This window comes from Necator americanus, chromosome IV (genome assembly GCF_031761385.1).
Source record: "Necator americanus strain Aroian chromosome IV, whole genome shotgun sequence".
Taxonomy (NCBI): Eukaryota; Metazoa; Nematoda; class Chromadorea; order Rhabditida; family Ancylostomatidae; genus Necator; species Necator americanus.
This window is the reverse complement of record NC_087374.1, coordinates 23,201,316-23,222,370: the sequence shown is the minus strand read 5'-3', so window position 1 is coordinate 23,222,370 and position 21,055 is coordinate 23,201,316. Positions and strand designations below refer to the sequence as shown.

At 39.7% G+C, this 21,055-nt stretch overlaps 2 protein-coding genes across 2 annotated transcripts; both read left to right on the top strand.

The window, feature by feature from the left end:
- Positions 1 to 272: 272 nt before the first annotated feature.
- On the top strand, positions 273 to 1,641 carry RB195_002431 (uncharacterized protein; the record flags this gene model as incomplete). The annotated part of the gene is made up of 4 exons (XM_064199689.1): positions 273 to 345; positions 491 to 554; positions 1,099 to 1,165; positions 1,507 to 1,641. The coding sequence occupies 4 exons, from the start codon at positions 273 to 275 to the stop codon at positions 1,639 to 1,641; spliced, it is 339 nt and encodes a 112-aa protein (XP_064055570.1).
- Positions 1,642 to 10,742: 9,101 nt separating this feature from the next.
- On the top strand, positions 10,743 to 11,762 carry RB195_002430 (uncharacterized protein; the record flags this gene model as incomplete). The annotated part of the gene is made up of 1 exon (XM_064199688.1): positions 10,743 to 11,762. The coding sequence occupies one exon, from the start codon at positions 10,743 to 10,745 to the stop codon at positions 11,760 to 11,762; it is 1,020 nt and encodes a 339-aa protein (XP_064055569.1).
- Positions 11,763 to 21,055: the final 9,293 nt, after the last annotated feature.

Below are 21,055 nucleotides of genomic sequence, written 5' to 3'. Positions count from 1 at the left end.
ATGTTCCTGGAGCACTCATAAATTTTCCCAAAACATACTAAGTGCAATGATTGAATATCAGGTTTCAGGCTTCAAAGTCGAGTATTTAACAAATTTACGAAAAACAAACACCGAGAAAATTTCGTAGTTGTACTTAGTCAGACAAGGAGCTCTCCTTATCGTTTGAACGACCTCTTGTGGCGTGAATAGTCACAGTAAACAAGGAAAAAAACTTCTGTTTGCCTTCGTATGATAAATGCACAAGGACTGTTGAAGTACATCCAAGTGTAAGGATGACCTCGTTGCGACTTCTCGCTGTTCTTCTTGCTCTCATTGGTCTTACCACTGCTATAACATGCTATTACGGTGAGAAAGTTTTAATATTGTAGCCACACCCATAAATAATTTTCATTTCTTCGATGTTCTATGAATTTACGTAGAGAACTGGCTCAGAAGTTGAAATCCTGACCATTCATATTGATTACTTACCATTCAATACAACTATTTCTAGGTTTCGCTGACAGTAAAGGAAATATAAAAAACACAACAAATTGTGCTGCAAAATTCTGCGTTACGTAAGTGCTACATTCTCAGATTGATTCAGGTGCAGGTCATTTTTCCCCGGATAGTATAAAACTCAGTATCATGAAAAACGAGTTACTTATCGTCGTAGCGTCTATGATCTGCTAAGATACAAATGATTAGAGTTCTTTCCAAAAGGTTTCCAAGAGTTCCAAGAGGCTGAAGAAGTCATTATTTCCTGTTGGAGTTGTAATCCTCATCTTTACTGACATGTACATAGAAATTTTCGGAAATTTCGGAAATGATCTCAAAACGAATAACTCTAGAAGTGGGATTTCTATCCAACACCAATGTAAGTAAGGGAAATCCTAAATTTTGCATTGTCTCATTACTTCACATGTATCTGTAAGCAACATTCACAGAATCCGGTGAATTTTGAATAAGCCGTGGTACGGCTACTAGTACGGCCGAAGGCTGTTTGAATAATAGGAAAAAACCTGAATTACTATAGGAAATTTCTCTCTCCTTATTTCGGTCCAGTAGGAAGAGATTTGAGCAGATCTACAACTTTTCGTTATTAGTTTTCGTTATTTACAGGGTACAGGGAAAAGCAGATATTCCCGTGCCAACTGTACATGCATGCGATCTTCAAAACTTTTGTAAGGTATGCACAATGCTCCTACACTTTCTCATTTCTGAACTTTTCAGTGGAATCTGTTGGGTCGCTCCACAAGATTCTCGCCATAATCGTCGCCTTTTTTAATCTAGAGTTATTTAAATTTATCAAAATAGGTGAATCAAAATAGCAAAATAGATTGAATCTATCCGATTGATGGACGATAAGTCACTGACTATTTTGGTGACCATATTGTTGATTGAAATATCTTTGTTTTGAATAAAAAACAAAAATGTTAAAATGATGGAAGAGAAATTGTGTAACAACTTAATGTTAATATGTAGAACACGACAATTTTCCAGTAACAGTAACATTTTTTTAAATTCAAGAAAGATGAGTGCGTCACCGATGAAGAAGATGGCGATACGATTTGTTGCTGCAGCTATGATCTCTGCAATTCTTCGTCGATATTGGTAGCACTTCCTGCAGTGGCCACAATTGTTCTCTCCAAGCTTCTGTTTTGAAATATGCCGACCTGAATGCACCAATTCGATCTTTATGTCTTTAAAACATAAATAAAATATTGCGCTGAGCTATGGATAATCTCCATTGCAACTTAAATTTTGTAAATCTTTAGATCTTTTCATGTAAACATTGTTTGTCTCATTCTTTTATTATAAGTGGAATTGAATCTTTGCCTACTAACTTTATTAAATAGGAAAAAAAAACGTTTACAGAATAAATACACCTAGAAGGATGTACAAGGAACCATGACAATGAATCGCTATATGTTCTTTTCGTTGCCTGTGGCGAATGCTGTCGGTTGCCTTAGGTGGTCGTGTTTGTCTTAATAGCAGAGGAGTCGCTTTTTGTTTTAACAAGAATAGTAGGAACAACAATAACGAGAAACGTGGACCCATCTTTAAGACAACATTCTCGTGTTTCAAAATTCTGTATATTCAACTTTTTTAAAATTTAGACTTCGCCAGTCGCAAGACAAAGTACCCAAAGGGCACAACCACTGCATTGAGAAGGTGAAGAGAAAATCATCTACTAGTTCTACTCTAATCTTTTCGACTGCAATGTCCATTTGCCTCCTCAACATCTAAGGGAAGATGGACATGCCATTCCAGAAGTTCGTTTCCCCATGCGAAGCACAACATGCTATCATGTAGGTTAAAAATTGTGGGGCACTCGGTCCCGGCAGAATAGGGTCATAACATCTGAGGAATCTCCCGTCAATGCTTCTACAAGAGTGATCCTTAATGGGATTGAAAAAGTCTTGGATGAAGGGCAGTCATGCGAGCAAGCAGGGTTTCAAAAAAGATTCAGCACGATTGGCCACATTCACACAGTTTCGAAATCCATCGAGGTATCACGAGAGTGCAAGATGCCACTCTGTCTCACCTTCATCAACTTGAAGAAGGCTTTCGACTCAGTTGAGGCGAAGGCAGTCGTGGAAGCCTTGGGCAACCAAGGGGTCTCTACTCAGTACATAAAGGCACTTCGAGAATTGTACAGTACGAAAGTTATACGAAAATTTCGCCATTCTTCAGGAATATAATTGTCGGCGTGAAGAGAGGGGTCGGCAGACTGACACAATTTCTCTAAAATATACACGGACAGTCTCAAGAACGCAGTGGGAAAGTTGGAATGGGAAGGCATGGAAGTGATTGTTGGCAGCTACACCATCGGAACTTTCTTGATGAAATCGTTCTGATAATATCTAGCATGAAGCAAGAGGAATGAATGCTGACCGAATTCGACGAAACATATGGATGCATCGGTCTTCATCTGCATCTGAAAAAGATAATGCTCAAGCGAAAAGGATGAGTCCCGGATGGTCCATTTACGCTCAACTGAATGGACGTATCCGAATGCACCAGCTATGTTTAGCTGTGTTGGGAAATGAACATGAAAAACGACTTCACCCCCGAGCTGGGCAAGAGGGAACGAGCGGCATGGGGAACTCACAAGACCATCGGGGATGTAACGAAGAAGACCAGGGGCTCCCGGCTCTCCACCCTTCATCACTGACTACTTGATTTCATCTATGTTTCAGAAACCTGAGCACTTCGCAAGCAGGAAGAAACAGTGAGCCTAATTAAACCCACAGATTGTTGATTGAAAGAGTGATGCTGGAAGTATCCCGCCTTACGCAAGTTAAAGAAAGGATTCGAAATCCTTTTCTTCGTCAACTATCGGAGATTAGAGAATTTCAGCGTTTGTTAAGAAAAGTAAAATAAGGTAGCCCGACCACGTGATGCGCAACAAAGACCAAGGACCGGTTCGTTGAACCAGAGCCTTGAGCGACTAGGTTCCATGCGATATTAAGCGCACTACCAGAACATGGCCGATCCCATCGTCAGATGTTTCAAGAGAAGTCCTTCAAGAAATATTTCGATGCTCTTCGTGTTTCCAGCAAAAGGGGAAAGCACTGATCGTTTGATCGTCGGCCAGTTCGGAGATCAAAGGGAGCGAAATGTGTTGTATCAATTTATACAGTGGTAGTTGTTCTCCTTCTTCTAGATTTTGTGCTCCAGTGACAACTAAACATGGAGTTCAAAATTGCTTGATTCAAGAACACTTAAGTTAATTGTCTTAGAGGTAACTACACTGAAGGGAAAAGTCACATTGTATTTCAGTCGCTATGAACTCCTTAACAATCCAAAGAGCTTTCTGATTTGTGTTTTCTATCTCGTAACGAAGTGAATTATGCGTTCATATATTGCATTTTCCCGAAGTTTCCCTGAGATTCGAATGGCAAGTCATGTGGGAGATTTTGAGCGTTCTTCAAACTTCATATTTAGGTGTTTCTTATCGGTTCTAAAATTATACTACACAGAAAATCAATGGGTTCCATCTCATGTGTGGTGCGAATTTTGTTGACATTGGTGATATCTTAGCTGTTTTTTTTTGCTCATAAAGAGGTCCAGACATATTTGGTTAGACGGAAACTACTTGCTATGCAGCCATTGTTTCCATAAACACAGACAGAGGGGAGGCTTCACGAGGATTAGTATGTACACTTGGAAAACATCAATTAAATGGCGAACTTTTGCAATGGAATATTACATTTGTTATGCGATCTCATAGCACCAACAGTTTTTTCTTCTTTTGCATTAGCATCTTCAGGACAACCACTGCAGCCACGTCTTCAGACTTTTCTAACTCGTTTATTCTACTTCTTGTCCATTTGATTTTCGTAGACGCCACATCTAAGTAATTTATGGACAGCATTCTAAGATTGTGCTGGTATGCTAAAGTCGCACTTCATTCTGCCAAATTTCACTTTTAGTTGGATTTTTCGGTTTTTTCTTGTAATTCTCAATTTTCAAAGAATATACTGGAATTTTTCGGGAAACAACTGCTCTAATTCTGTCGAGAAGAATTTTTAAATGCTCATAGTTCGCTGCTCCACTTCCTCTCACTTTGCACGCTCTCTTCCTCCTACATGCATCCACTTGAATTTCTTGAGTATCTCTTCAGTCAGTTTACTTCTTCTTCAATTTTCAACTCCTTTCACTCTTCGTGACGGCTTCGTAAGGCAGACCTCAAGCGTTGAACTTCCTTACGCTTCCATTCGTTGCCTACATCCAGAAAATCTAAGAAAATGAATCTAAGAGACTTTTTTCCGAAAAAATAATGTGTTTGTGCGAAGTTAAATGGCGTTAAATTAATATTCGGAGCATATTTGAAGATAAATTTTTTTCAGCGGTAGAATGCCGTTTATGCAATAATGTCCATGATATCTGTGAGCAGTAAGATTCTTCCGATGGTAGATTGATTGGTGTGCCGCGGCCAGCTCTTTTGTTGCAGGGTATTTCCAGGTGATTCTGGAATATGCACATTTCTCTGTAAAGATTTAGGTTAGATAGGAATTACTACGCCAGCAAAAATAATGAGCTTAGCTTCCCATCACAGAAACGTCCAAAATTCTCAGAAGAACAACTGAGAAGCATCTGGATAACTTTTCAGGAACACAGTATGTAATTTCAGCTGTTCTTCTGAAAGTAGCTAAATGCTGACATGTGTGTATTCCAACATCTTGCAATCAAGGAACCTATGCTATTATTTACTATTTTCTTTCAACAGTAGCTGTATTGTTCGTGAAAGTCGATTTTAAGTTCCATGTGAAATTATAGTTCTCAGTTCTGCAATTGTAGGACTAATGGTTCGAAACACATCTCCAATGTATTTTCCATGGGTATTATCCGTTCTCTTGAATATGCATAGCATTTTTTCCCGAAAATGGTGCGAAATTCAGGGCTACTCTTTTGGATCGAACCATTTCTTGTATAGTTTTATATTGTTTTGTTGACAAACTTCCTCCATACTGCAAAGATGTGTAGTGCACGAGCGTGCGCTGTAATGTGGAAGCAATAAGATTCTCTTCGACGACTCCGTACATCTTCACTTTTGCCTTGTGTTTTGACTAATTCTCGCTTCTCTGCCACTGAACACATCCAGAGCTGTACTGCTTAGTACGCTTGTGTGTGGTTGATACTTCATTAAAGTTTCTTCTCTAGCACGATCCCTAAACTTCTAATAATTGGGCATTTGATTTTTCAACTTGGTAAATTAAACTCTATTTTTAACCTGAAATCTACAAATAAACTAGAGAGATCGAGGCCTTATTGACCTTATTCTCTTTTGCTTTTAGGATATTTTAAATCGTTCAGCAACGTGAGATTCGCTACTCTTTCATTCATATATTCTACAATTTCTGAATGTATATGCATAGTCAGTCATACGTACAAACATTCGAGGGATTCAGAGTTAAGAAAAAAGGAAGTAATGATTATCACATATTTTTTCTTTTGGCTGAAAGAGCCATCTCTCCTTATTAGAAATAGTTTTGCTTTGAAAAGATTCGGTGGCTATAACAGACATGATCAGAGATCACTTTTCTTGCAGCTCTTTGCTCCTTTTTTCCACACCCCCTCGTCCGTCCTGAAAATTTCCTTGGCGAGGTGATTTGTCGGGCCACATGCGCTTTCATCTGTCTCCCATCTATGCTTTTCGTCGACCTTCCTGGGAATTACAATCTCGTTTACGAAGGTAATTGCTGTGCAGAAATGATTTCATCGAACTGCTTAACCTTTGCGCTTTGCAGTTTTTGCTTCGTGATGCGAGTCGTTTTGTTAACGCCGCCGGAACTTGCATACACAGACCCTCTCAAAACGGAGGGTATTTAGTCCCTCTTCAAAGAGTTTTTGTGACACATTTCCGCCAATCATTTAAATTTGCAGATTAATTCTGGGAACTAGGATTATCGATCATCTCTAATACGAGGTACATAACTGAAAAGAATTGTTAACTCGTAGTTTAGTCCTGGATGTCTATTCGTGGGCAATGCGATCAAATAGAATATTGAACGCCTTCTTACAAATTCGCACTTGCTTAGTTGTAGTAGTAGTTTAACAGTCGAATAAACAATTTTCGCTTTCTTAGCTAGGTCAAGAAGCTCTTCAAATCTAGTTTGTTCCTGCTAGGCGCTCTGGCAGTGAAAGATACAGTACGAGAGCTCTTTTTATTTTCTCACCGCTAGTTCCTCATACGATTTCCATTAATTTCAGTAGTTCCTTTTTCGTACGCAGTAGCGTCATGTAAGAGCTGAGATAGAATTGAAGTGTAATTTACTCGGCCTTTCATGTGGGACTATTTGTAGCCATGAGATTGCTCAAAGCTCAAATACATACTACGTATTCTAAGTTTTTGTCCCTCCTCTCGTTGACGTTGCATTTCTCGCTACTTAATGTTTCCTTGCCATTCATCCAAGAGAAAGTCTTAATGAGATTCAGGTTTAAGTTGTTAAGCAAACATGGCCATGAGCATACTTACTTACTTCTCGAAAGGAGGATTATAATGCTCTAGTAGGGTTTCCTTATGATTTTGTTTAAAGGGGACTAAAATAACCAGAGCGGAATATTTCAACTTTTGTTAACTAGTGATCAACAGAAATGAAATGAGAAAGTGATCCGAAGTGAAAAGGAGGTGATGAGAAAGTGTGAGAATGATGAAGAACTAACAGACTGAACTGAACAGAAGCATGTTGATGAAGAAATCGCTAGAAAAGAGCAACAGATGAAGTAAAAAGAGACTACATTCGACTGAAAAAATAAATAGGCAGACACATTATCTGGGAAGAAAAAAGAACTCTTCGTTCTCATATGTACGCAAGGTTTTTCGCATGTGATGCCATTTTTCACTATGACATTTCATGCTGAGATGGAAGGTGAATGGCTTCAGTGGTTCATCGAAAAAGCTCATCATCCATCATCACTACGCCAATAATCTTTGCTTGACTGGCCTTAATTTGTCTCTTTCGACTTCTTACTTTTGTCTCCTGCCCGGAAGTTGTGCACCAGTAAATAAATACATGAATGGGCCCTACTTCATAATCTTCTAACACAACACAGATTACTCGTAACGAATCCACAACTAAGGCATAGATGATCCTTCGATCGTTGAAAAGCAGAGAAAAAGCTTCCAACCCTCGTTTCTCCCATCAGCCCAATATCTGAAATTACCCGTGACACCATCGATGCACGATGTTTTTAGGTTCCGTTGTGGGTTCCACATGAAGATTCTTTATTTCTAGCTGAAACGTTGGAATTAGAACAAAAATAAGATGAGCCGTTTGTCTTTCTTCTCCCTGATCCTAGAGAATATTAGGACAGAGGAACGTGCGAAAAAATTTGTTGGATTCCTCTTCACATTCCTCTGTCCGCAAATACATATATACCATGCCACTTCAATATTTTATTAGAGGTGCTGCTGAACACCGAAACCGAAGTGAAAGGCCAGAAAATCCTTGAAATTTCGAAGGAATTGAAAGATGTGCTAGGCAGAATTGTAATTTCTTGGTGGATTTAGAGGAAGATTGGACGTTGAAAGCACTAATATCATTCTTCCTCATACGTTCTTAACTTGCACGATCGAAAAAATGAATGAAATCAAAAGATTTCAAGCATCAGTACTTTCAGATTTGAGTAAATAATAAAAAAAAATGCGATTCCCTCAGTACCGCAGCTCCTGTTGGTGAAAAGCTAAATTCAAACTCTATCTGATGTCGTCTTAGTTTTTCAGTCCCTTTTTAGAGGTATAATCATCTTAGTGCAATTATTTCGGCTTGCGGCTTGTAATTCTGGCATTTTTAAAATCTCTTTCCCATCAATAACTAATTAACGTTGAATTTTTTTTCAGATGTTTTGAAAGAAATGCACGCATGAAAAAAGAATGGAAATTTAGAGGTGTTTATAAATCAACATTTCCTTGACATGTTTAACTCAAAGTCCGAACCTGATTTAAGAGCAGAATACTATCTCATTTTAAGGTCAGATACAAAGTACAACCTGTGTTTTTGTGGTCCTATAAATTGTAATATCCAAAAATTTTAGAAGAATTAGGTAGGTCCTTAAAAAAGTTGAAATCCTCTTTGTAGGTTAAGATGAGGGTAAAAACATCGCTCCCCGCAATCAGAAGCAGAGATCTTCATCGTTTCTGTTAACATTTCCTAGCTCACCTTGTGAGATCAATGAGATGATGAGGAGGAGGTGGCATAGGGGATTCTCGTACGGATAGAGGTCTGAAGACTTATCCTTGGAAATTTTACACCACGAGTCATTGCATAAGGAAGACGGAAACACCCGAAGATATCAAAAAATAGGAAAAAGAATGAGAAAGAAACCTCCAGACAAGCTCAGTATTCATTAATTAAGATGGAAAGGAAATTGTGGATCACAAAAAGAAGAATGAAAAGTAATGAATCCCACTCTCTTAAAGCAAAGAAGTCACAACTTCTCTTCAGCGTTGCTGTGCTTTTGTTTAAAAACTTTGTTTATCAAGAGATCTTTATCTCTTTAAACGTATGAGGACTTAGTTCACGTCAAATTCTATAAATTTCAAATTCCGCTTTCCGTGAAAGGAATGGAAAATAGCTGCAAATTCTATCTTTGTGTATCCTATGATGTAGGTTCGTCTCTGCAAACTGGATGAACGTAGCCTATAAAGATGAGAGTGTTGTTTTCTGAATGGTCCAATTGCGAATTCAATTAATCTGGCCAGCTTCACTCAATCGAGCATCGCCGTAATCGTCATCTGGCAGTTCACGTATGCGCTATGCTCGTATTCTCATCTAAGCCGCTTAGTAGCAAGCACTGCTCACTCTCTGATTTGTCCCAAGAACTCTACGGATGAGTCATTTGCCTTCCAACGAGTTGCTATCGTCCTCTCACTGATTAAAAAAAGCTCTTCTTCTTTCCGTGAAATTTCCTCTCTTTTGACCGCTGAATATGTTTTAGCTGAACTTTGGTCTTTTATCTTTGATGCTACATTTTTTTCGTAGAGGATAAGGACCCTACTCTACATGACCCACCCACCTGGATAAATGTGCTCGGGCAGATAAACGGGCAAACGGGGAATGGATGTGCTGGTGTCCCGGCAAAAACTATTACCTGATGTTATTGGTTCTGATGTTCAACCACATCAGAACCGGATATAGTATTCTTCTTAGGGACTACTTTATCCCAAGACGAAGTGCCGCTTTGTACCGAGTTTGCGGGCGGAAATCAAGCGAATAATGTAGCATGGATTGGAAGAAGAATGTGGTGGTGGTTCCAAATCGACTGTTCGATCGTATTTAACCTCTTTTCCGTCCGTTCACTAGGACAAATTTATTGGATGATATATGGATATATGATATATGGAAGATCCGCTTGACTCCAATATATCATACCATCGTACAGTGTCATTGGATTCACAGTTGAGGTCACAGAGATAGCCGATTTCACGAGCTTACCACCGCGATGCGGCTCGCTGCTCTATGTAGCTCTTGGCAGGCAGGAAAAGAGAGTGACCTACAGCACAGTGCACTGATAAATCTATAGAAGCAAATGTCAGAGAAGCTTAGAAATTGGACTGGACGATGTAAGAAGCAGCAAATGACGTCAACTGTAAGATTGACTGTTGAGTTCTGAAGAGTCGCATTCGAAATGAAAAACAGCAGTTTGAAAGGTGAATTTTTCGTTCTAATCTATCCGCGAGGCAGTGCACACTCAGCACTAAAATAATAAGACTGCACTTAAACAAAAGCTGAATAAATGATATCCGGTAGTGACCGTAGGTGGAAACCTTGCCGAATGCATGACATTTCGTTGCCTTCGCTGAGTTTTTCCATTGAATAGTCCAGCGCTTGTGCTCTCATATTTCCTACCGCTCTGAGTTGGAATCTCGGTATTCATTTAAAGTTGGTCGAACAGGAATCTTATGAAGTAGAAAATAAGATCAGAATTATCCCCAGGGTCGTGTGCAAGGATTTTCCCAGGATTTTTTCCCGTGTTCAGGGATCACAAGGAAAGGGGGTCGTAAGGAAGTGTGCTATGTGCTTTAGTGAATCGGAGGATCGCATGATAACCAGGGCAAGACCTTACATACACATACATAGATTATATTAGGTTTTTCGGAAAGAAATGCGCGTTGAATTTGTCCATTTATTTCTCTTCTACTATAGAAGATTTTTTAAATCAGTTTTTGTCTATTAAAAAGAGATTTTTATTGTGCATCTTTTGATATATTTTTTTCTATGTCTACTTTGTTTTTTTAAAGAAAAAAAGTTTAGGAAATGCTTGACCAAAAATTTCGAATGCGAGCTTGCATGTGGTACGACTTCAAGCAAGGCAAATCGGCTGCTGAATCTCATTGTGCCCTATCTGAGGTATTCGGCGAAGAAGCCCTGTCAGAAAGCCAGTGTCGACGATGGTTCCAGCGTTTCAAAAACGGTAATGAAAGCTTGGAGGGCGAAGAACATGGAAGTCGGCCTCAAGTCGTCGATGACCAAGTGTTGAAGTCCGTCATTGAATTGGATCCACGCCAAACCACTCGAGAACTGGCAACACATTTTGGCTGCTCAAATTCTACCATCCATGAACATTTGCTGGCAATTGGCAAGACGAACAGGTGCGGAAAATGGGTGCCGCACCAGCTGAGCGACGCAAACAAGGCAGCACGAGTGGCAATGGCCGGAATTCTTCTTCGTCGCTCCAAGAACAGCGGTTTCTTCGATTCTGTTGTTACATCAGATGAGAAATGGATCTGCTTCGACAACGCAACGCGAAAAAGACAGTGGTTAGAAGCCGGTGACACTCCAAAACCGACTCCGAAACCGGATATACACGGCAGAAAGGTGATGCTCTTTGTTTGGTGGAACAGCAAAGGTTTGGTGTACTTTGAAGTTCTGGATTCGGGTCAAACAGTTACGGCAGACATCTACAAAGATCAACAGAACCGCGTGGATCAAGCACTGCGTCGTCCAGCTGTCGAAGCGACGTCGACAAAATTCCTCTACGACAACGCTCGTCCGCAAGTCGCGAAAATCACTTTGGAAAAAATTGAGGAATTGGGCTGGGAAGTCCTGCCTCATCCGCCATACAGCCCAGACCTGGCACCATCCGAACACCATCTGTTCCGGTCGATGCAGCACTCCCTGGCCGAGAGAAAGTTCACAATTCGCGAAGAAGTCCAACTCTGGGTGTCCAACTACTTTGAGTCGCAGCCGGCCGAGTTACTCGAAAGAGGAATCCATTCTTTGCATAAACGTTGGCGACAAGTCATTGATAGTAATGGAGATTATCTTTTGAATTAATCTTGTTTAATTTCGTTTTTATAATAAAAATTTTTTTAACTCAAACGCGCATTTCTTTCCGAACAACCTAATACATACGGGGTACATACGGGGTACAAAATGCTACATTAAGTAATATTGAATAAGTACATAATCACAAAATATTATATTAAGTTTCAGGTGTATAACGTGTTGACAATGTGACAGTAGCACCATGCAGGTTCAACACCTCGCTGACGCAAACTTTTGCAAAAGAGATAGTTGCTTAAAAGGACTCCTGAAAGATGAAGAATTCAATCATAAGTAGTTTCCAGCAGTATAAACGTGGATTTAATGGAATTTAATGACCAAAAAAGCTCGGATTCTGAGGTCATTGTTAGCTCTGGGAGATTGCAACAACTTCGTGATAGGAGAATCTAGGGAAACACTTTTAGAAGCTTTTTATAGAGGACGATGTGTGCTACAAAATGGTCCTGCCGCCAAACTACAAAGTAAAAGTAACTACAAAGTAACTTAGTGCAGTAAAAAGTACTACAAAGTAACTTAGTGCTTAACTGGGCGTTTCTTCGCTCCTTTCAGCTATCTAGTTTCGGATTTGCCATTTGTTACCCTCAGCCAGTTTTCGATTTTGCGTTTTCGAAACACGCGAAATCTCCAACATGTGGAATAGATAGCAGCGGAGAACTGTTGCAGCAGCGTTGTAGGGTGAGAGGGAGGGAGGAAGGGGGTCGATTGGAGAGGTCGCGTCCGATCACCAAGCTTGACCCTGATTGTACTCTACTATCAAATGCACTAGTACTTGATTCTACCAATTAGTCGAATGAGCAGCGGAATTCTGTCGATTAAAATTCCACTTTTCTGATTCTCGAATGTTCCTGTTGGACAACAAAACTCGCATCGAGAGTCGAAACGAAGCAGGGCAATTCACTAGTAGGAGAAAAGGAGGCGTGCTGCATGTCGATAGTGTTGGAGTGGTGTTAGTTCGCTTTAATTTGACCTCACAAATTTAGCAGTCATCACTTTCCGAGTATTCACCTACGCTAGAAAAATGACTTCAACAAGAATCAAAAGATCAGTTTCTTTAGATTTGGTTTTTTCGAACACTTCCCAGTAGCATTACCGATGCGGTTGGTAGCAGATAATTTTAGAAAACCTAATCCTATGAATTAGAGAACATGAGAACATTATCTTCCAAATTTTTTTCTGTGCTGATATTCTTCTGAGATTTTTCGATTGTTAGTAGAGTTTTTTTTTTCGGAAAACTCTAGTTTTGTTTGATTTTATGTTCTGTTCGGTGTTTCCTGTGAATGAAAGAGAAATCGATAGGCTTTTTGACTATATGTACTTTCGCATGAATTAGAACAACGAAATATCAATTGGAATCAAAAATAGCTCTCTTGAAAACCTACTTTTAATTATGGAAATTCAATTGTTTTCGATCCGTAAAAAATGAGACTCATTTCCCGAAAATTGGACAACTAAAAGAAATGATCTACATGGTGATGTCATCTTTGCTCGTCCCGTTTCTGGACGATCGCAAAGAACTATCAGGGTGATAATACGACATCCTGCTGATTCTATGTTATTATTGTGCCAGTTGCCGAGCACAAGCGTGATGTCCACGCTTTGTTTGGATTGCGAGTTATTTCCCAACGTTGGTCACATAAAAAAGCAGCTGCACGAGAACAATTAGGAATCCTAATCAAAACTCGCTCAGTTCAGCGAAAGCTGTTAGAGGTGGATTGAAATTGTTGTTAAAAGAAAATAATTTATGTAATACAAGTAGGTGAGACCGAAGTGTTTAGGACCACTCCTGCCAATCAATAATCAATAATGTAGATCAAAGAACATTACCGTTACTATGAATGAAACACGATATTGCCAACGTTATTGAATCAAACACGGGAATTTTCATGTTATCTGTGAATCCAAGACCACAAGATTTCCCATTACCTCTCTAACTTTACTTAAAGTTGAATTGTTGTCGTTGTGATTATCGCTTTTGTTTTTGGCATTGTTTACATATTTTCTGCCGTTCTCTTTTTTTACGACGCAATAAGTCATTTTGATTCGTGGGGTGTTAGCGTTTTTTAAGAAAAAAATCTCTCTTTATGTATTTCTCTTATATTCTCTGTTTGAAATTTCGTCCATTGTAGACACTTTGGATATTCCCAATACCACACCTTCGTAGTTTTTGTGCAACTCTTCGACTAAAAAAGTGATCGTACAGTAATCCATATTTTTAATGTTTTCTGATGGCAAAGGTTATTTATTCTCCAGTTTTCGTTGTGATATTCATATGTAGAGATCTCCGTCTTTATTAATATTTCCTGGTCGATAAAATTCTAACAGCCGTTTTTAGCAGGAAAAAAGTGAGTAGTAGTGTTCGACGAATCGCAGCTAGTAGGCGGCTATGTGCTGAGTCTCAGTCACGAAATTATGCCAATCAACATCAATTACAATCTCCAAGCCGACGTCTTCTATCTTTCTACGACGAACGCGCTTCTTTGCGAGAGCCCACTGCCAAATCATGCGATTTCTTTCTTTTTTGAGAATCTAATTGAAAGTTTCACGAGATTTTTTCCCGCGTCAATTACTGATCGGGAAGGTTGTAAGAGTTTTTTTAACGAGCGATCGGCTTGCGAATGTTCTTAACCTTCTCCACTCATTTCTCTTTGAATGTTTTATTTGTTCACGATATTTTTTCGAGTCAGACGAAAGAAATTTTTGAACGTACTTGTACTTTGCACAACATGTTGTCTACCATTTACCACCTTTTTTTCCAAATTTTAGAACATACCTTCGCTGGTTTTTCCTAATTTCGTGACTATCTGTTTTGTATGCAAAAGAATGGGATAGTTTATGAGTTAAAAACTTCCTGCTACTGGGCGATTCCGCTCTCTTTTTTCAGGAATATGCATTTAGATCCACTTTTACCTGTTGTTAGCGGCAATTTTCGATGCGAAATATGCTCCCTGTTATATTAGATCACAATCGTGAGTTAGGAAAATTATGACAAAATACTTACCGAAGGATAAAGTGTGGCGGGCTGGCGCTTAACCAATCCGCTTAGGATGTGCCCACGTTCACTTCGATTTGGAATAGTTTGAGGTTTACGAACGTATAACTGGCCTACGCAGTGACTTTCGGGGTAGCGTGTTAATACGTGTCGAGTCAGTGTTTTTATCCTCCCAGACCAATTCTAATGCCACGTTATCTACCCGAAGGCATGACAGGCTTGGTTGGCACTGGGTCGGATTCGAACCTCCGATAGTGCAGACACAGCGAAAACTTTTACCGACCGCCCAACACCTGTTGTTTTTTCCAAAACCAAAATTCTTGCTATCAAACAGTTATTCGTTCATTTTGGGACGAAGTACCTTCCCTCCTCTCATTCATTCTTTTCTTTTCATTTCCATTTTATTTTCCTCTCCATTCAATACAACCCTTTCATTCTCTACTATACTCAGGCTCACTTTTTCCCTTCTTTTTTTCCTGTAGTGTTTGCCACTTGGATCTGAAACCTCGGATTTTTTAAAGGCATAGATAATGTTCTGAATACCTGCATGTATAATCTCAAAGCTAACGAGCTTGGAAAAACTGTCTTTGTTTCTCTTCAGCGTTTGCCTTCAGTTTTATTGGCAAAAGGGGCCATTTCTTCCAGATTATTCAGCTGGCAAGTGCTGGCCATACGCAACTCTATGTAGTTCTCTGTAAATTCACTAATAACCACTTATTGGGTTTCCTTCTAGGCAAATTATGGATCCTTATTTGTTAAGTACTTATTTGTTAAGTTAGGTTGAATGGTTTTTTCGACGTAGGTGCCTTTGCACGTATTCGTGTGTTGTGTACTTGTTAAAGAAATGTTTTTAGTCTAAAGAACTTTGTCTGCGGTACCAGTTAGAGCTTAAGTGCGGTAGGATAATCTATCTGTAATGTGCGAGCACTGAGCAATATCGCGAACAAAATCCCTCCAGAGTTCTTGATTGCCCTGTGACATATTCTTAACAGGAGAAGCATTGCTTAGCAATAGCCAACATTAATATGAGAGAAGCAAGAATATGCCATTACGATAATAACGGACAAAGGATAAAGTGCCTGATGTTCCGCCGCTGAATCCGCTCGGAATGCGCCAACGCGTTCACTCCAATTCAGAAGCGTATAAGAATTACAAACGCTTGTCTAGCCTGCTGCGGGGCTAGTCGATGTACCAAATCAGTGCTTCTACTCTCCTCCTCTGGTATGAATGTATCGACCTCCGCAGGGACGAAAGGCATGGTTAGCACTAGATCGGTTTCGAACCACCGATCGATCGTGCTGTCACAGCGGAACCTCTTGCCGACTGTGCTATACCCGCTCCACCACGACAAAACATAGCTGAATACGTGACTCTGTGTCTGTCTCTGAATTTATTAAGCGTCTGTCTACGATTGCAATATCTTCTTTCTCTTTCTTGAATATGTCTCATGCCTTCTGTTTTGTCTAGAGTGAATTTAATTAGAGGTAGAAGTAGTTCAACAGTAAGAAGTTGAGCTGCGATAGCATCCGATGGATAGATAGCATCGCCTAGGGCTAGCCAAGGCCTTCATTACTGCGGGTCGAGATCTCTTGTTTTGTGGGATCAAAACGCTGACTTGGCTTTTGAGCTGATTTCCACGAGTTATTGTATTTCCTCAATAAAAAGTCAAACGACCCAGAGTTGAAGTCGATTGATGCATCCGAAGTGAATTTATTAAAACCATATTATCCTTTATTATTTGGACTACATCAAATGATTTGCCCTGGTGGGGTGGTGATCTAGATCAAATGAGAACCAGACAGAAGTAATAACTAGTGGCGATAAAGTGAATCAGCAATATGGAACCAGCTACCCATATATTGGACACCAACCTAAAACTCTTCACTACTGTACTTTTGCATTTTGTTAGAGTAATAGATCTACAACATAGAAATCATCACCAAAGTCAGCGAAGATATTTTTCGACTCCTATGTATCCTCGATATTGACCTCTGGATTAGTTGAAATTGGCCTTCGAAACATATCCATCGATTTTTAACGCCGAAATACCACTTATTCTATGGGACATACATGTATCTTAGGCCGAATGTTAAGAATGCATCTGCTGAATTTGAATTTCTTTTTGTTGATACTCTCTTTATTCTTATTCTTTGTTTCTTTTTTCTATTCTCTGGCGTTTACGATAAAACGGTTAAGAAAAGGAAGAGAAAGAACGTGACAAACTGTCGATAGTCATACATTTTACGAGTTTTTGTAGTTTCACGTTGCAAATTGCCGCTTGACTGCAACGAACCCGTGCAACTCCAGCCAGGGCCATTAAACTTTATTGTCCTTCCGCTGTACCCCGCCGGGAACTTTTTAACCGGCGAAACCTGTAAAATTTTCCCCATTGACCAGTTGCTTTTGCGAAGTTGCATGTAAAATAAGTAGTCCTTTTTGGGCTCTACAGCCTCTTTTTCCTATTTTCTTCCACGTTATTGTTGCCTGAGACTTGCCACCTCATAAAAACCTCAGAAAACCTTTGCTTTCGAGATAAGTGCAGTCAATAAGTCCTCCAATCCACTTTCTTCGATATTTCTACATTGTTCCAGTTGGAAGGTTTTATTCATTGTTAGGATCAATACATAATTAGCAATAATAGAGTGAAACTAACTCCTTTGGAACAGTGCTCTCTCAAGTTACTTAATCTAGTGTTCAGGAGGATTTATAACATTAGCTTAACGACGTTTCCGAATCCATTCCAACTATACGTAGTGCGCGGTTACTGCACACACTTGACGTGTGAGATGGTGGTACAACTTCTTGACGCGGTTGTCGGCGTCTTGGCCGCGACGTGGGGTCCCTGAACACAGCTCTATTCAAATCTTCTCAATCTACAGCAAGAGCTTGCACAGAATCCATCCGTTCGTCTCAGTTCCATAGCGTGCGAGATTTGGCGTCTCGCTTGAACTGCCTCTCGACATCGAGTCATCAGTATCTCAGGTCGTCATTGTCCGGCAGTTCAGCGTAACGAAACGGAGAGTTGTAGCCGAAGTTTCTGCACTCTCTATATGTTTGACGTATTTAGGCTGGATTTTGGCGGCACTTTTGCAATATCTGGGTAAATTTCGCCACATAACTGTGCAGGTTAAGCATGTAGCTCGTACGTGCCCAGTGCGCATACCGAAGTGGTTGCTGATTGCATTTGGTACAAGCACGGCCACGCTGATCAGGCAGCGATCAGACTCGTATACTGTGTGCATATTCGCCAAAACGGCGCATAAGGATAGACTTGACGGTCGGGAATGGTCGGAGTTCTGTCGCTCAGATCGAGAAGGAAAGCAGCCTCTTCATGTTCTATTGATAGAAATCAAGGGTAATACGAAAAAAGGTGCGCGATCCCTTACCTCTATGAAGTGAACCATTTTTTTCTTGTTTACTAAGGAACAATACCGGTCAATAGCTGTGTACTCTTCTTCAGCTTATTATAGAACCATCTCTTGGTAAGGATCAAGGTGCCTTTGCTCTTAGAAAACGTCATGGAAACAGTGGGAAATCCCCCTCAAGGACAATCTCAAACATTATTATAAGGAAATTATTTTCATTACAACGATGCTCAGTAGCATTGGGTAATATCGGAAAGGATGTCTAACACTTCTAGGAAAAATAGTAAAAGAAGTGAACAAAACAGTTACTGGTCCCTATTTTGTAGTTAGAGCTCTCCACCAACAAACATGATCTAAGTATCCTGCAATCATCAAGGCGTTGTTTTCTCGCTCTGCTGTCTTTTTTTTTAATTGTGTCGTCCATCCGGCATCATGTGGATTCTTCTTGTTCAGACGTCGTTGTGTGCGCGTACACAATTAATCTATCGTTTTTGAGCAAACGAAATGCATTAAAAATTGTTCGATATCTACGGAGAAGTCTTCCAAATGTTAGCTGATTTCTTTCTTTTCTCTTCTTTAATTCTTAGAATTTTTTATTGCTGACATAGTCCGATAGCAGACCTCAAATTTTACATGCTTCGTCACGAAGATAGGAACAAAAGCTTATTATTATCGAAAACTTGCTAAATGACAAAAAATACCGTAGCTTCATCCCTGGATTAGAATTAGGGAGCTGATATATATAAATGTTGATATTGCTTCATATAAATTCACCGGCTTAACTGAAATTTCTGGATGAGTAAGTGACATTCGCAATGGGTGGTAGCAGCTTACGAGAAATCGCAGTCAATAGTGATAAAATAAACATATCATATTGGCGTATCATATCATTTTTTGGCTTCCTTATTTTCTCATAAATTTCCTTTATTTTTGGGTAGGTGTATATTCTATTAATTTCCAAGTCCTCTCTTCTTGAAACCTCGGCATTTGAGAGTGTATTTATGTTTTCTTGTATAGTGTATATTCTATTACATGCATACTATATAATACTGTATTGTAAGCTCTTAGGAGATGAAGAGGAATGTGAGTCACTGCTCCTCGATCACTCATATAATCTTGAATAAACCATTGTAAAGTACTGAACTAGTGATTAGCCTAAGTTGTTGATAGTTAACGGTTTATTTTTTATAACTGATGTGATGTTTACATTAAATCAGGAAGCCAAGCAGCCATGAAGCCATGCAAACGCGTGGTTTTTCCACAGGTCATAACCGCCCACAAAATTTAGCCACTTTCCTCTCCTACGCGGCAGAAAAAATGCTCGCTGCAGTCTAGTTGCTAAATGAGGCAATCTTCCTGTCGAAAATATTTTTGATGGATTTGCATCATCTTAGCGAAAAAAGATGGGATAAACATCGGGTATGAAAAAATGTGGATGTTAGTTATAGGATGCGAAGAAAAAACCTTTCGTTTGTGATATCGGAGACGTTGTGGGAAATTCCCTATGCTCAGTTTTTTTTTTCAAAATGAGGCGTTGGAAGAACCAGAAGGGATCAGTTTATTCAACGACACAACCCATTATCCCATATTGGTGACAAGAAGAGAACACATAAAGCAGATGCGACTACTTACACTTCTAAGAGCACAAAGAGTTGCTTTGTTAGAGAGTTTCACCTGCAATCCACATCAGGCGCTTTCGTTTCATCTTACGTAATGCATGTTAAGAGTTGTCTCGCTGGATGAATTGATGCCTCTATTGCATTTGAGGGCATTGAATTGATTTCCTGATTGATGGGATTGGCAAAATCCTCCGAATCCTGCTCTCATGTAGTTGTTTTCATAATGCTTGCCATAACGTGCCATTGTGATCAGTAGTTCTCAAACCTCAGCTCAAGAATGTTTACTCCAGGTTGTACTCTTTTCGCCCTCCCCCTCCCCTCCCCCTCCCCCCCCCTCGTGTAGTAGGTCTATTTTTTTAGTTTTGAGATTCCAAATCTTACACAATGATGGAAGCTTCAAGTAACAGAGTAGTTTCTTCACATTAATCTCAAATTTCCTGAAATATCTGAATCTTCGCAATGATCCTTACAGTGTAACCAAAGTCAGAAAAGAGTTGCGGTAGCCTCCACCTTTCCAATGGTTCCAAAGGCATTGACAGATTCTGGAGATCCTCAACGTGTATTTGCCTTAGTGTCTTTCCGACGCTGTCTTATGTTGGTAAACAATTTGCACGAGGTGAGCAGCTCGTGAACAACAAAAGCATTCCCATATCCTTTTTTACCTTCTTCCCAATGCGTTCGCGCAGTGAATCGCACATAATTACGCTTACCCGTCCCCAGTCTAATGATTTCAATGCGCTCCCTCGCTGGAGATAAGAGGAATTGCTGCTTTGCTCATTACGTACTTCAACCTACTGCCATTCAGCAGTTCAGACTAGCATTTTTCCTTCGAATTCGCTTTTTGCTGTGCTTTCAGAAAAAAAAACTGTGTTCAACTCAACTTACAAACATGAATGGCAACAGTAATCCAAGATAGAAGAATGAATTGCTATAGTAACTAGATGCCAATGTTATGTGATTCTAAACACATTTAACTTGAATGAAACAAAAAACATTTTTAAATATGACTACCTCGAAGTTTGGTAAAAGAAGCGCGATGAAATGTTTCTTGTCTTTTCCACTGCTACATTAAGGAGAAATTCCCCATTTCTCGGAATATCTCACTGCGCTGCGCTGGTGGGTATCATTACATTGAAAAGTAAATGTTTAAATAAATCTACTTGTGATACTCCAGCACGTTCAGCTTCAATCCTGAATGGTTTGGAAATTATGAACTCGTGCCTAGCATGTACAAAGGCGTGCTGGGAGCAGGGAAGTAGGTGGTTTTATTCTCCTAGACACCTCTGATACAAACTTATCCACCTAGAGGCA